This window comes from Dendropsophus ebraccatus, chromosome 4 (genome assembly GCF_027789765.1).
Source record: "Dendropsophus ebraccatus isolate aDenEbr1 chromosome 4, aDenEbr1.pat, whole genome shotgun sequence".
Lineage (NCBI taxonomy): Eukaryota > Metazoa > Chordata > Amphibia > Anura > Hylidae > Dendropsophus > Dendropsophus ebraccatus.
In genome coordinates this window covers 15,411,789-15,423,918 of record NC_091457.1, presented here as the reverse complement: position 1 = coordinate 15,423,918, position 12,130 = coordinate 15,411,789, and the positions used below count along the sequence as shown (strand labels likewise).

Genomic DNA, 12,130 nt, shown 5'->3' with positions numbered 1-12,130 from the left:
GTTTCTCCAGTGGAGGCGCTGTGGCGGAATTTAATATCTACCACCAGATTTTCCTACAATTGATGGTCAAAGTGAGTAATCCTCAACCTGTGGCTCTATGGCTGTTGCAGACCGACAACTTCCATCAGGCTGTCAGGGCATGATGGAGAGCCACAGGTTGGGGAACATTGATCCAAGCAGTAGGATAGTCACTTCTTTTATAGAACTGAAAAGTTTTTTTTGTTTTTTTTTTCCAGACATTTGCTGAAAAGTGAACTTGGCTCCTTTATCACGGATTACTTTCAGGTATGTCACCGGTTTGTCGAGTAGAGACCCGCCGGGTTTTTCACCCTGTAATTTTCGCAGCAGCTGCATTTGTCTCACCGCAGCATCCTACTGTACACCGCCAGCTATGAATCAGACCGAGAGGCTGTTACCCGTCTCCCTTTCATGGTTCTTCTCCTTAAAGGGAACGAAACCTGAAGCTTTCTGTTAATAGAGAAGCTGAGAGATACTGAGAGTGAGAATGCAGCGATGGTGAGGGGAGGCCACATGGGGAATTGCACATAGGAAATTAGCGTATTACAGGGACAGCAAAGATAACAGAAGGGACAAGCTTTCTGTTCTTGAGCGGGAGATCCCATTCAAAACAGGGACTCCAGTCTTTATGATAGGAGTCCAGGCTGCTGACCAGTATACAGCAGCAGTTTGCTATGTGGTGGCTCCCATTTAAATCCATGTGGACAAACCACAACAAATCCGGAGGGTATCTATCCTTCATACAAATATATATATATATATATATATATATATATATATATATATATATATTTATTTTTTTAATTTGTATAATTATAATATATATATATATATATATATATATATATATATATATATATATATATATATGTATATATTTGTATGAAGAATGGATTTAAATGGGAGCCACCACATAGCAAACTGCTGCTGTATACTGTGCAGCAGCCTGGACTCCTATCATAAAGACTGGAGTCCCTGTTGTGAATGGGATCTCCCGCTCAAGAACAGAAGGCTTGTTCCTTGGTGGGACAGTTGCCATACAGCTTTGTGGCTGAGCAGGAGGTATACATTGTATGCCAGTAAGGAGGTATAAAAGGGAACTCCAGTAAAAAATGTTTTCTTTCAAACGAACCAGCGTCAGGAAGTTATATAGATTTGTAATTTACTTCTATTTAAAAATCTCCAGCCTTCTAGTACTTATCAGCTGCTGTATGTCCTGTAGGAAGTGGAGTATTCTTTCCAGTCTTGCACAGTGCTCTCTGCTGCCACCTCTGTCCATAGCAGGAGAGGTTTTCTATGGGGATTTGCCTCTGCTCTGGACAGTTCCTGACATGGACAGAGGTGGCAGCAGAGAGCACTGTGTCAGACTGGAAATAATACACCACTTCCTGCAGGACATACAGCAACTGATAAGTACTGGAAGACTTTACATTTTTAAATAGAAGTAAGTTACACGACTCTATAACTTACTGACACCAGTTAATTTTTTTTTGCCGGAGTACTCCTTTAAGTCTTTTGAAACAATTTGAGAATTAGAAAAAAAAATACTTCTCTCCATGGGCTTTGCATAGTATTGCAGCTGATCCCCATTCAAATGAATAGGACTGAGCTGTAATACCAAACATAGGCTGTCATCCTCAGCTCGTGTGTGGTATTGCAGCTTGGTTCTATTGAAGCGAGTGGCTCCTCATTGTAATACCACACATAACCTGAGGACAGGGGCGGCGCTATTTTTGAAAAATAGCAGCTATGTTTTTCTAATCCAGATCAACTTGTTAACAACTGATAGAAGAAGACGTGTGAGGCCGGTGACTGTAGCCCAGTGTTAGGCCATGCAGGAGCCCATACTGTTCTTTGTCTTTGTAGAATCAGCTGCTGACCAAGGGTTTGGCCTTCATGGAGGAGAAAGTCAAGCTGTACGAAGGTGAGAGATACCGACAGTGTGAGGGGGTGTAAGGGCAGTCACAGCACTTTACCACAGTGACACCGACTCTGTCAGTGACCTGCTATAATATGGGGAGGTCACATATTACTGAGTATGAGATGAGTCTGTGTGCTCAGGATATATCTATCTGCCACTTGTGTTACTGGGAATAGAGTTTATTCCGTGTACAGTGTACAGTGTACAGCGCCGGGTCTTTGTCAGTTACAGTGTACAGCGCCGAGTCTTTGTCAGGTACAGTGCCAGGTGTTTGTCAGGTACAGTGCCGGGTCTTTGTCGGGTGCAGTGTACAGCGCCGGGTCTTTGTCGGGTACAGTGTACAGTGCCGGGTCTTTGTCGGGTACAGTGTACAGTGCCGGGTCTTTGTTGGGCACAGTGCCGGGTCTTTGTCGGGTGCAGTGTACAGCGCCGGGTCTTTGTCGGGTACAGTGTACAGTGCCGGGTCTTTGTTGGGTACAGTGTACAGTGCCAGGTCTTTGTCGGGTACAGTGTACAGTGCCGGGTCTTTGTTGGGTACAGTGTACAGTGCCGGGTCTTTGTCGGGTACAGTGTATAGTGCCGGGTCTTTGTCGGGTACAGTGTACAGTGCCGGGTCTTTGTCGGGTACAGTGTACAGTGAGGGGTCTTTGTCGGGTACAGTGTAGAGTGCTGGGTCTTTGTCGGGTACAGTGTACAGTGCCGGGTACAGTGTACAGTGCCGGGTCTTTGTCGGGTACAGTGTACTGGACTGGGTCTTTGTCGGGTACAGTGTACAGTGCCGGGTCTTTGTCGGGTACAGTGTACTGGACCGGGTCTTTGTCGGGTACAGTGTACAGTGCCAGGTCTTTGTCGGGTACAGTGTACAGTGAGGGGTCTTTGTTGGGTACAGTGTACAGTGCCGGGTCTTTGTTGGGCACAGTGCCGGGTCTTTGTCGGGTGCAGTGTACAGTGCCGGGTCTTTGTTGGGTACAGTGTGCAGTGCCAGGTCTTTGTCGGGTGCAGTGTACAGTGCCGGGTCTTTGTTGGGTACAGTGTACAGTGAGGGGTCTTTGTCGGGTACAGTGTAGAGTGCCGGGTCTTTGTCGGGTACAGTGTACAGTGCCGGGTCTTTGTCGGGTACAGTGTACAGTGCCGGGTCTTTGTTGGGTACAGTGTACAGTGCCGGGTCTTTGTTGGGCACAGTGCCGGGTCTTTGTCGGGTGCAGTGTACAGCGCCGGGTCTTTGTTGGGTACAGTGTACAGTGCCAGGTCTTTGTCGGGTACAGTGTACAGTGCCGGGTCTTTGTTGGGTACAGTGTACAGTGCCGGGTCTTTGTCGGGTACAGTGTATAGTGCCGGGTCTTTGTCGGGTACAGTGTACAGTGCCGGGTCTTTGTCAGGTACAGTGTACAGTGAGGGGTCTTTGTCGGGTACAGTGTACAGTGAGGGGTCTTTGTCGGGTACAGTGTACAGTGCCGGGTCTTTGTCGGGTACAGTGTACAGTGCCGGGTCTTTGTCGGGTACAGTGTACAGTGCCGGGTGTTTGTCGGGTACAATGTACTGGACCGGGTCTTTGTCGGGTACAGTGTACAGTGCCAGGTCTTTGTCGGGTACAATGTACAGTGCCAGGTCTTTGTCGGGTACAGTGTACAGTGAGGGGTCTTTGTAGGGTACAGTGTACAGTGCCGGGTCTTTGTCGGGTACAGTGTACAGTGCCGGGTCTTTGTCGGGTACAGTGTACAGTGCCGGGTCTTTGTCGGGTACAGTGTACAGTGAGGGGTCTTTTGTCGGGTACAGTGTACAGTGCCGGGTCTTTGTTGGGTACAGTGTACAGTGCCGGGTCTTTGTCGGGTACAGTGTACAGTGCCGGGTCTTTGTCGGGTACAGTGTACAGTGAGGGGTCTTTTGTCGGGTACAGTGTACAGTGAGGGGTCTTTGTTGGGTACAGTGTACAGTGCCGGGTCTTTGTTGGGAACAGTGCTGAGTTTACTGTAGTTAAACCCTTTATAACTTTATAACTTTGTTTCTCTGCAGGTGAAAACCGCGTCCTGATTCTGTCTGAATTGTGGGATCATTTCTTCACTGAAATCCTGCCAACACTCCAGGCCATATTCTATCCCGTCCAGGTATATACATGATGTGTGTATGTGTATATATATATATATATATATATATATATATATACATATGTATTGTGTAGGGAGCAGTGGTGTCCTATAGTCTGCGTGTAGTAATGGAGCAGAAGAAAATCCTGATAGGATGAAAAGGATTAAGCCTATGTTCCTGTATTTTAGGGCCAGGAGCTTACTATTCGTCAGATCGCTCTGCTCGGCTTCAGGGACTCGGTTCTGTTAAAGGTGAATCTAGACAGAACGCTGCCATTACTGCAGAAACCCATCCCTCCTCCCATCCTACAGATGCTGCTGGTGCTTGAGGTAGGAGTCACTGCGTACATCTATTACATTACTGGTCCTTTATTATACTCCAGAGCTGCACTCACTATTCTGCTGGTGGGGTCACTGTGTACATACATTACATTACTGATCCTGTACTGATCCTGGGGTACATCCTGTATTATACTCCAGAGCTGCACTCACCATTCTGCTGGTGGCGTCACTGTGTACATACATTACATTACTGATCCTGTACTGATCCTGAGTTACATCCTGTAATTCTTTTTATTAGAAAAATATAAAACTTAACAAGTATAACAACATAAACATAAACGCGGCTCCATCGGCCAGAACAGAAACAAATACAAAGCTTTCTGCTTATAACAAAAACAACAATTCTGAAATAATAATCATATTTTCTATAAGGAAATCCTCCCTCACACCTGCCTCACCCGGCCAGTCCAGCTTCATAATAAAACACTACCACCCCAACTTACCCTTACTACTACTATTACTACCCCACCACCACTACTACCTACCCCACACTCACACCTCACAGCACACAGAAATAATATAGTAAAGACACTCTGTCTAAACCAAACCAAGAATCTATAACATGCTCTGAGCCATTCTCGGCTCTAACTCAACATAGTCCCAGTTTGGACTTTTTTTTTTTTTTTTTTTTTTCCCTTTTTTTTTTTTCCCCTTTTTTTTTTTTTTTTTTTTTTTTTCCTTTTTAAAACACGCACACACACTCACACCTTACCCTGCAAACCCAACACAAAAAGCCCCCCCCCCCCCACACACACACACATACCAGCATAATTCACCCAACAAGCCCCCCCCTTCCAGATACTTAACTCTCATCCAACCACCACACACACTATACAACTTTAACAGAAAAGAAAATATCCCAATACCAACTTAATAATATGAGGTCCGGCTGCCTTATAGGACACAAAAAAAAAAAAAAAAAAAAAAAAAAAATATATAATAATAATAATAAAATAATAATAATACAAATCATAAAAGTACATCAACCATATGACACATGAACCTAACTATAAGCCCCACTTCCCACACCCCAAATCTGGACATGAGTCTGGGTCCATCAGTTCAGTTCTTGTCCCTCAGTGACCCATGCCAGAACTCCAAGTATCCATCCAGGGAAAAACAACCCCCCCCCCCCTCCCCATCACCCCACCCAACCTATCCTATACCCCAGAACTTAAACAATAACTATAATTGTCCATAAGGCTTGTCCAGCCCTCAACTTACCAATGTTCCTAAAAATAAAGTATACACCATAACAATATCCCATAACACCAACACATTATGACATAACAGCGAGGCTCAAGTTCGGTAGCCTGTAAGCCCTTTACTGTTTATTACTTGTTAGAAAACAAAAAGCTAAAGTGTCATGCACAGCCCCCCACCGGGATCGGAGGATGGCAGACCGGGTACCATAATAATTTATAACCTATCCCTGACTATTCTCCCTACCCTCTCCCTAATACTATCCCTAAATATTAATCTAACCCTCACACTCTCCCTACCTCTGTCCCTACCTACTCTGTCCCTAACCAGAATTATGGTACCTCACCCAGTGGGCTCAGTACCTAGGGCACAGCGAAGGAAAAACCTCTCCACAGGAGAGAAGCCCTACTTGTACCCAGCCTGCCATACTCCAAAGACCTGATCTTCCCAAGGTCACCAGTGATGTTCCTACAGACCTCCACCTCGGAGAGGACTCTACGCTGTGTAGATACTAGACACCGTGCGTTCCACGTGTGGTACCTAACCACTAAGCTGACTAAGAATAACGTGCAGCGATCTCGGCCACCCAGGTTCCTGAATACTCCATAAGCCCACTCCGGATAGGTGAGACTGACTAACTGACTCCAACCTATGGAGGCGCCCACCCTGGTGTAAACCCCTATATTGAAGGGACAATGAAGCAGGAAATGATCCATGCTTTCCAGCGTATTACCACACTCCTCTCGGGGACACCCCCGATCATCGGAGCTCCTGCACTTCAAGTTGTCCCTCACACATAGCTTCCCCTGGAAGCAGCGCCAGGCCAAGTCCCAAAACTTCTGGGGGATCCTCTTTGAGTTCAATAGACTTAACCCAACCCTCAGATCCCGACCTGGGCAATCCCTGAGCGCCAGGGGCTTCTGGAAATGGGTCAACAGAACCCTTTGGTCAAGGAATTTCCTTGACTGAGTCCTGATCTCCCACATTCCCAGACCCCACCGACGTATCATCTTCAGAGTCGGGGTAGCGTAAGCCGGAAGATATCCATGGGGTGTACGAAGGTCCTTCACTCGCCCTCCTGTCTCCCATTCCTGGAAGAAAGGCCGAAACCATTCCCTGCAGGAGAGTACCCACGGAGGAGCCCTCTCCTTCCAGAGGTTTGCGATGTTAGCTTTCAAAAAGGTGTTCACTAAGAACACCACTGGGTTCACCATAGACAAACCCCCAAGTCTCCTCGTGCGGTACGTGACCTCTCTCTTGACCAGGTTCAGCCTATTCCCCCATAACAGCTGGAAGAACAGGCTGTAGATCCTAGTATAGGAAGCCTCTGGCAAGATACATACACTGCCCAGGTAGATAAACAAAGGGAGCAGGTATGATTTGATCAGGTGTACCCTTTCCCTGAGGGTCAAAGACCAACCCTTCCACTGGTCCACCTTCTGAGCGGCATTCTGGAGCCTACCATCCCAGTTTTTAGTGGGGTAATCACCCTGGCCGAATGTAATGCCTAGGATTTTTGCCGAGTCTTGGGGCTCTGGAAGGGTGTCCGGGAGATCAAACTCGGGATCTCCCCCTCCCAGCCAGAGACTTTCGCACTTATCCTGGTTGATGCTGGAGCCAGATGCCTCTGAGTAGCGGTCCACCTCTGAGATCACCATATCGACCTCCTCTCTCGAGGATACGAAGACAGTGACATCATCAGCGTACGCTACCACTCTCAGGGTGGCCTCTGGCTCCTCCAGGCTCATCCCGACCCCTGCCAACGGTCCACAACCAACCCTCCTAAGAAAAGGGTCGATCGCGAACACATACAACAGTGGGCTCAAGGGACAGCCCTGGCGAACACCAGACCCAACCCCAAAAGAGCGGCCAGACCAACCGTTCACCAGCGGGAAACTCTCTGCCCCTGCATACAAGATCTTAAGCCAATTGACAAAAGTATCTGGTAGGCCATATCTCAGAAGGACGGACCAGAGGTACTCATGGTTCACCCGATCAAATGCTTTGGCCTGATCCAGGGACAGCAAGTACCCCTTCCAAAGACCCGCACTACTCCGCTCCACTGCCTCCCTGACACTAAGGACAGCACTTAAGGTGCTTCGGCCTGGAACAGAGCAGTGCTGAGCCCCCGAAAGGAGCCGGGGTGCAAACTTCACCAGCCGATTAAACAGTATCTTGGCCAGAATCTTCCTGTCCACATTGAGAAGAGCTATGGGCCTCCAATTCTCAATACGGCTCGAATCTTTACCTTTTGACAGAAGAATCAGGGCTGACCTCCTCATTGACCTCGGCAGAGTGCCCAAGGAGAGACACTCATTGAAGACCTCGGCCAAGAGGGGAACTAAGAGGTCCCTGAAGGTCTTGTACCACTCAGATGTTAAGCCATCTGGACCTGGCGACTTCTTCAGGGCAAGCCCTTCAATCGCCAGTCTAACTTCCTCTTCCCTGATCTCTTCTGCCAAAACATCAAGAGAGGGGTCTACACCTGGCTCAGGAATGGTCTCAGCCAGGAAACCCGACATCACATCCCGATCTAGATCCTTCCTCCCCAAGAGGTGTGAGTAAAAGGATCTGACGACCTCCAGGATCCCTGATCTGGACCGGTTCAGAGATCCCGTACTATCAACCAGTCCAGTCACGATCTTACTACTCACTGACATCTTACAGTTTCTGTAGGGGTCGGGCGAGCGGTACCTCCCGAAGTCCCTCTCAAAAACTAAAGATGCGTGCCTATCATACTGACACCTCATGAGCAAGGCTTTCACTCTGGAGATCTCCTCTCTACTACCTCCAGTCGAGACGAGATGCTCGAGTTTCCTCCTCAGGCCCTGATACACACGATACCTATTCAGGGACCTGAGGCTCGAGAGCTGGCGGAAGAACCTCGCAACCCGCTTCTTGAATATCTCCCACCACTCTGACTTACTACTACATAGGCCCAGTAGAGGTACCTGACTCTGAAGAAAATCCTCAAAGGATTGTCTTACCTCTGCTTCTTCCAGGAGGGACGAATTCAGCCTCCAGTAGCCTCTACCCATCCGGGGGGTCTCTGAAACATTCAGGGAAAACAAAATTAGACAGTGATCGGAGAACTCCACCTCAACCACGGACACTGCGGAAGAGACGGCTTCCTCCTTTAAATAAAACCTGTCTAATCTAGACCTGCAGCTACCTCGATGATAGGTGAAACCCGCGTGGCCCGAGGGGGTCCGGATGTGGGCATCCTCTAGGCGAGCTTCCCTAACTATACTAATCAGGACCATGCTATCATAAGCCAGCTTGTCTTTGGCGCCTCTCCTGTCCTGAGACCTCGTGATAGTATTGAAGTCTCCACCAAAAATCACCTGCCGACTCGTAAAAAGAAAGGGCTTAATCCTCATGAAGAGGCTTTTACGGTCCCACTTAGTCTGTGGGGCATAGATGTCAATGAGCCTGAGCTCTTGCCCCTTCATGAGGACATCCAAGATCAGGCACCTCCCCATTTCTAACTCAATAACCCGTCTGCATTCTACAGGAGCGGTAAAAAGGACCGCCACCCCACTATACGGCTCAGCCGCAAGAGACCAGTGTGAAGGCCCATGCCTCCACTCTCGCTTGGCTTTTACTGGCAAGGCTTGGTCTGTCAACCTGGTCTCCTGCAAAAACAAAATGTCGGCGTTAATACGACCGAGAAAATGAAAGGCTGCAAATCTAGCCGTATCCGACTTAATGCTGGCACAGTTAATGGATGCCAGAGTCAATGGGGTGAGTGCCGCCATCATGGGTGATCGAGTTAAACAGCCTTACTTATTTACTTTTTCCCTTTCTTCTTACCCCCCTCCCCATCAGAGGATGACCCTTTAGACTTTTCTTTAATCCTTTTTAAGGATGTAGACAAATCCATCCCTGGATCCTCATCTCCAGACCCTGGGGCCACCTGACCTCCCGAGGAAACTGCCTCTGGAGGAGCAGGCTCGGCGCCCCCTGGAAGCTCCTCCACCTCCAAACCCCCTTCTCCAAGGGTCTGGTACCTATTGGATAGAACGATCAGAGGGGGGTTAGTCGGGTCTTCCTTAGACACATGGCCCGTAACACCAGAGGAGGATTTAGAGGAAGCACATGACTTTCCTTGACCCTGCCTCCTTTTGCCACACTTAGGTCTTTCATCTTGCCCTTTCCCACCATCCTCATCCAAACTTTCATATTGGGAGGAACTTGAGGAAATGGCCCTCTTGGCTTCTTCCTTACGAAGTCTCCTCATCTCTTCGCCTAACTCGGTATCCCCCAGAGCCTCAGCTGTTCTCTCTGAGCCAGCGCCAGGAGCAGGACCACTGACTACCCCTGTCACCAGGGAACTTCCAAGGTCCCTGCTCCTTCTGCGCTTCTCCTCTCGTTTGAGCTTAGAGGGGCTCTTGTTTTTCACCTTCTTCACTGGCCCTGGTGCCCCTTCTCCTTTGCTGGTTCCCTCCCCAGGAGAGGCAATCTCAAGGCTCTCCCCATCCTGGGCGGCCACAGCATTGGAAAATGAGCGGGGACACCGGCTAAACGGGTGACCAAGGTCACCACACAGGTTACAGCGAATCCGGCCACAGCTGGCAGCCAGATGACCCTCCGCACCGCACAATGCACAAATCAGTTTAGTACAATTTGCGCTAAAGTGGGTGGGATCACCACACTTGTGGCACAGCTTCGGCTGCCCCTGGTAAAAGACTTGGATTCTGTCGCGACCCAAGAAAGCAGCCGATGGTATGTGTGTGACAGTGTTCCCTGAACGTCGGAGACGGACGGAAAACGTCCAGGCCCCAGACCATATGCCATGCTCATCCAGATTTTTCTTGGGGACATCCGTCACCTCCCCAAACCTGCCTAGCCAGGTCATGATGTCATAACAAGAAAGTGACTCGTTACGCGTCAGAACGGTCACTTTCTTGACAGAACTCTGACGGGATACCGCCTTTACAGCGAAATCCCGCCACATGGGCTCATCCTTCACCAGCTCGTGATTAGACCAGAAGAGCTCAAGTCCCTCTGGCTTCACAAAGCTGATGTCGAATTCAGAGGCACCGTAGGGGTGGATCAGTGCAAAGATGTCATTCGCCCTGAATCTCATCTGGAAGAGAAGCTCCACCACCTTTGCTCTGGATGGGCACGCATCACTGCCTCTCCATACCAGACGGACCACATTCCTACGGCCCACCTCCTGCCCATTTGTAGGGAGGGACCAGGTTACCTCCCCATTTTGCTCTCGGAAAGCCCCAAGCCCATGTCTTTCTATATAGAAGGACAGGTCGACCTCCCGCCCCTCTACTTGGAGCGTTCTATCCCCTTTACGCAAAGCCTCCAGGAGGCGTCGTTGTAAGTTACCTTCCCCAGGGTTTAGAGATGAGGATCCCCTAGGACCCCCAGCAGTGACATTTGCATAGCTCCTGGAAGGAGCGGCCACCGCTGGGGGGGCAGCCGGACCACCCCCACTCCCCACAGAAACATTAGCAGAAATAATATTTACATTTACAGAATCAGAACCAACAGGAGACACAACACTAGAAGAAATCTCCTCCTGCCTAGCTATAGTGGACTGACCCGGGTGTAATCTGGCTGGCTTTAGTATGTTTCTGCTGCTGCTGGCTGTCACGCTGGCATCCCTGGCATCCTTGAGCTCATGGGACTTTGCAGCAGTCCTCCCTTTGGGAATGTGGGAGGAAGCTACTTTGTCACCGTGTTTGCCCTCAGCCTCAGCCAATACCCCTGCTTCAATTTCTTTAACAGCCAGCAGCATTGCTAGGTTGGTATCATCCGCACTCTTATGTCCATGTTCCTGCTGTACCGGTCTGGTAGCTGCCAAGGCGTTTTCTTGTGAAATGCCACCAGTTTTTACTTTGTCTTTAGCTCCGCCCCCAACAGCCCCACCGCAGCGCTGCAACTGAGCAGGGACAGGCACCGCGGATGAAACTGCTGAGAGCGTCGCACCAGACGCCTGGACACTCCCCCCTCCGCCTGCAGAGGAGCATCTCTCAGCGCCAGACCCGCTATGGGAGCCGCCCGCTCCCTTGTCTCCACTGCTGCCCGGCCGCCCGAGTTCCACATCACCCTTTGGTGCCTGGGCACTCCCCCCCTTGCCTGCAGAGGAGTGCCGTACACCACCAAAGCCCCCTGGTTGGAGGCATGCCACCTTGTCCGCAACCTTGTCCGGCCCCTCGGCCGCCCCTACACTTGCACCAGCCTCACTACCTTGACAAGTGGGGCTGGCGCTCTCCGCCATCTTTACTGTTTTCTTCCCAGTGTTCTGGCCCCGCTCCACATTTGTAGAAGCAGGGACGGGCAGACCACCGGGGGCTGCTCCCTGAACTGACTTTGCAGTCGGCTCAGAGGGAACAAAAGGGACATAAACAAGATTTACTTGCTGTGATGTTTTTTTTGGTCTATTCTTCTTAGCAACTTTATCTTCACCCAAGTCGTCTCCAAAACTGAAATTATCCAAGTGCATCGGGGACTCCATGCTGACAATTTGGGCCATCAGCGCACCTCCGCCATCCTCCTCCTCACCAGCACTTTCATCGGATAATGGTAGCGCCACCTGTGCTGC

At 49.6% G+C, this 12,130-nt stretch overlaps 1 protein-coding gene across 6 annotated transcripts in view; it reads left to right on the top strand.

Moving 5' to 3' along the window:
• The window catches only part of PRR5L (proline rich 5 like), a 52,311-nt gene that overhangs the window by 26,622 nt on the left and 13,559 nt on the right, over positions 1-12,130 (top strand). For all 6 annotated transcript variants that reach the window (XM_069968115.1, XM_069968113.1, XM_069968114.1 and 3 more), the window contains 4 exons: positions 237-285; positions 1,885-1,942; positions 3,953-4,044; positions 4,213-4,353. In XM_069968115.1, coding sequence (XP_069824216.1) covers positions 237-285; positions 1,885-1,942; positions 3,953-4,044; positions 4,213-4,353 — 340 coding nt within the window. The remainder of the gene's footprint in view (positions 1-236; positions 286-1,884; positions 1,943-3,952; positions 4,045-4,212; positions 4,354-12,130) is intronic.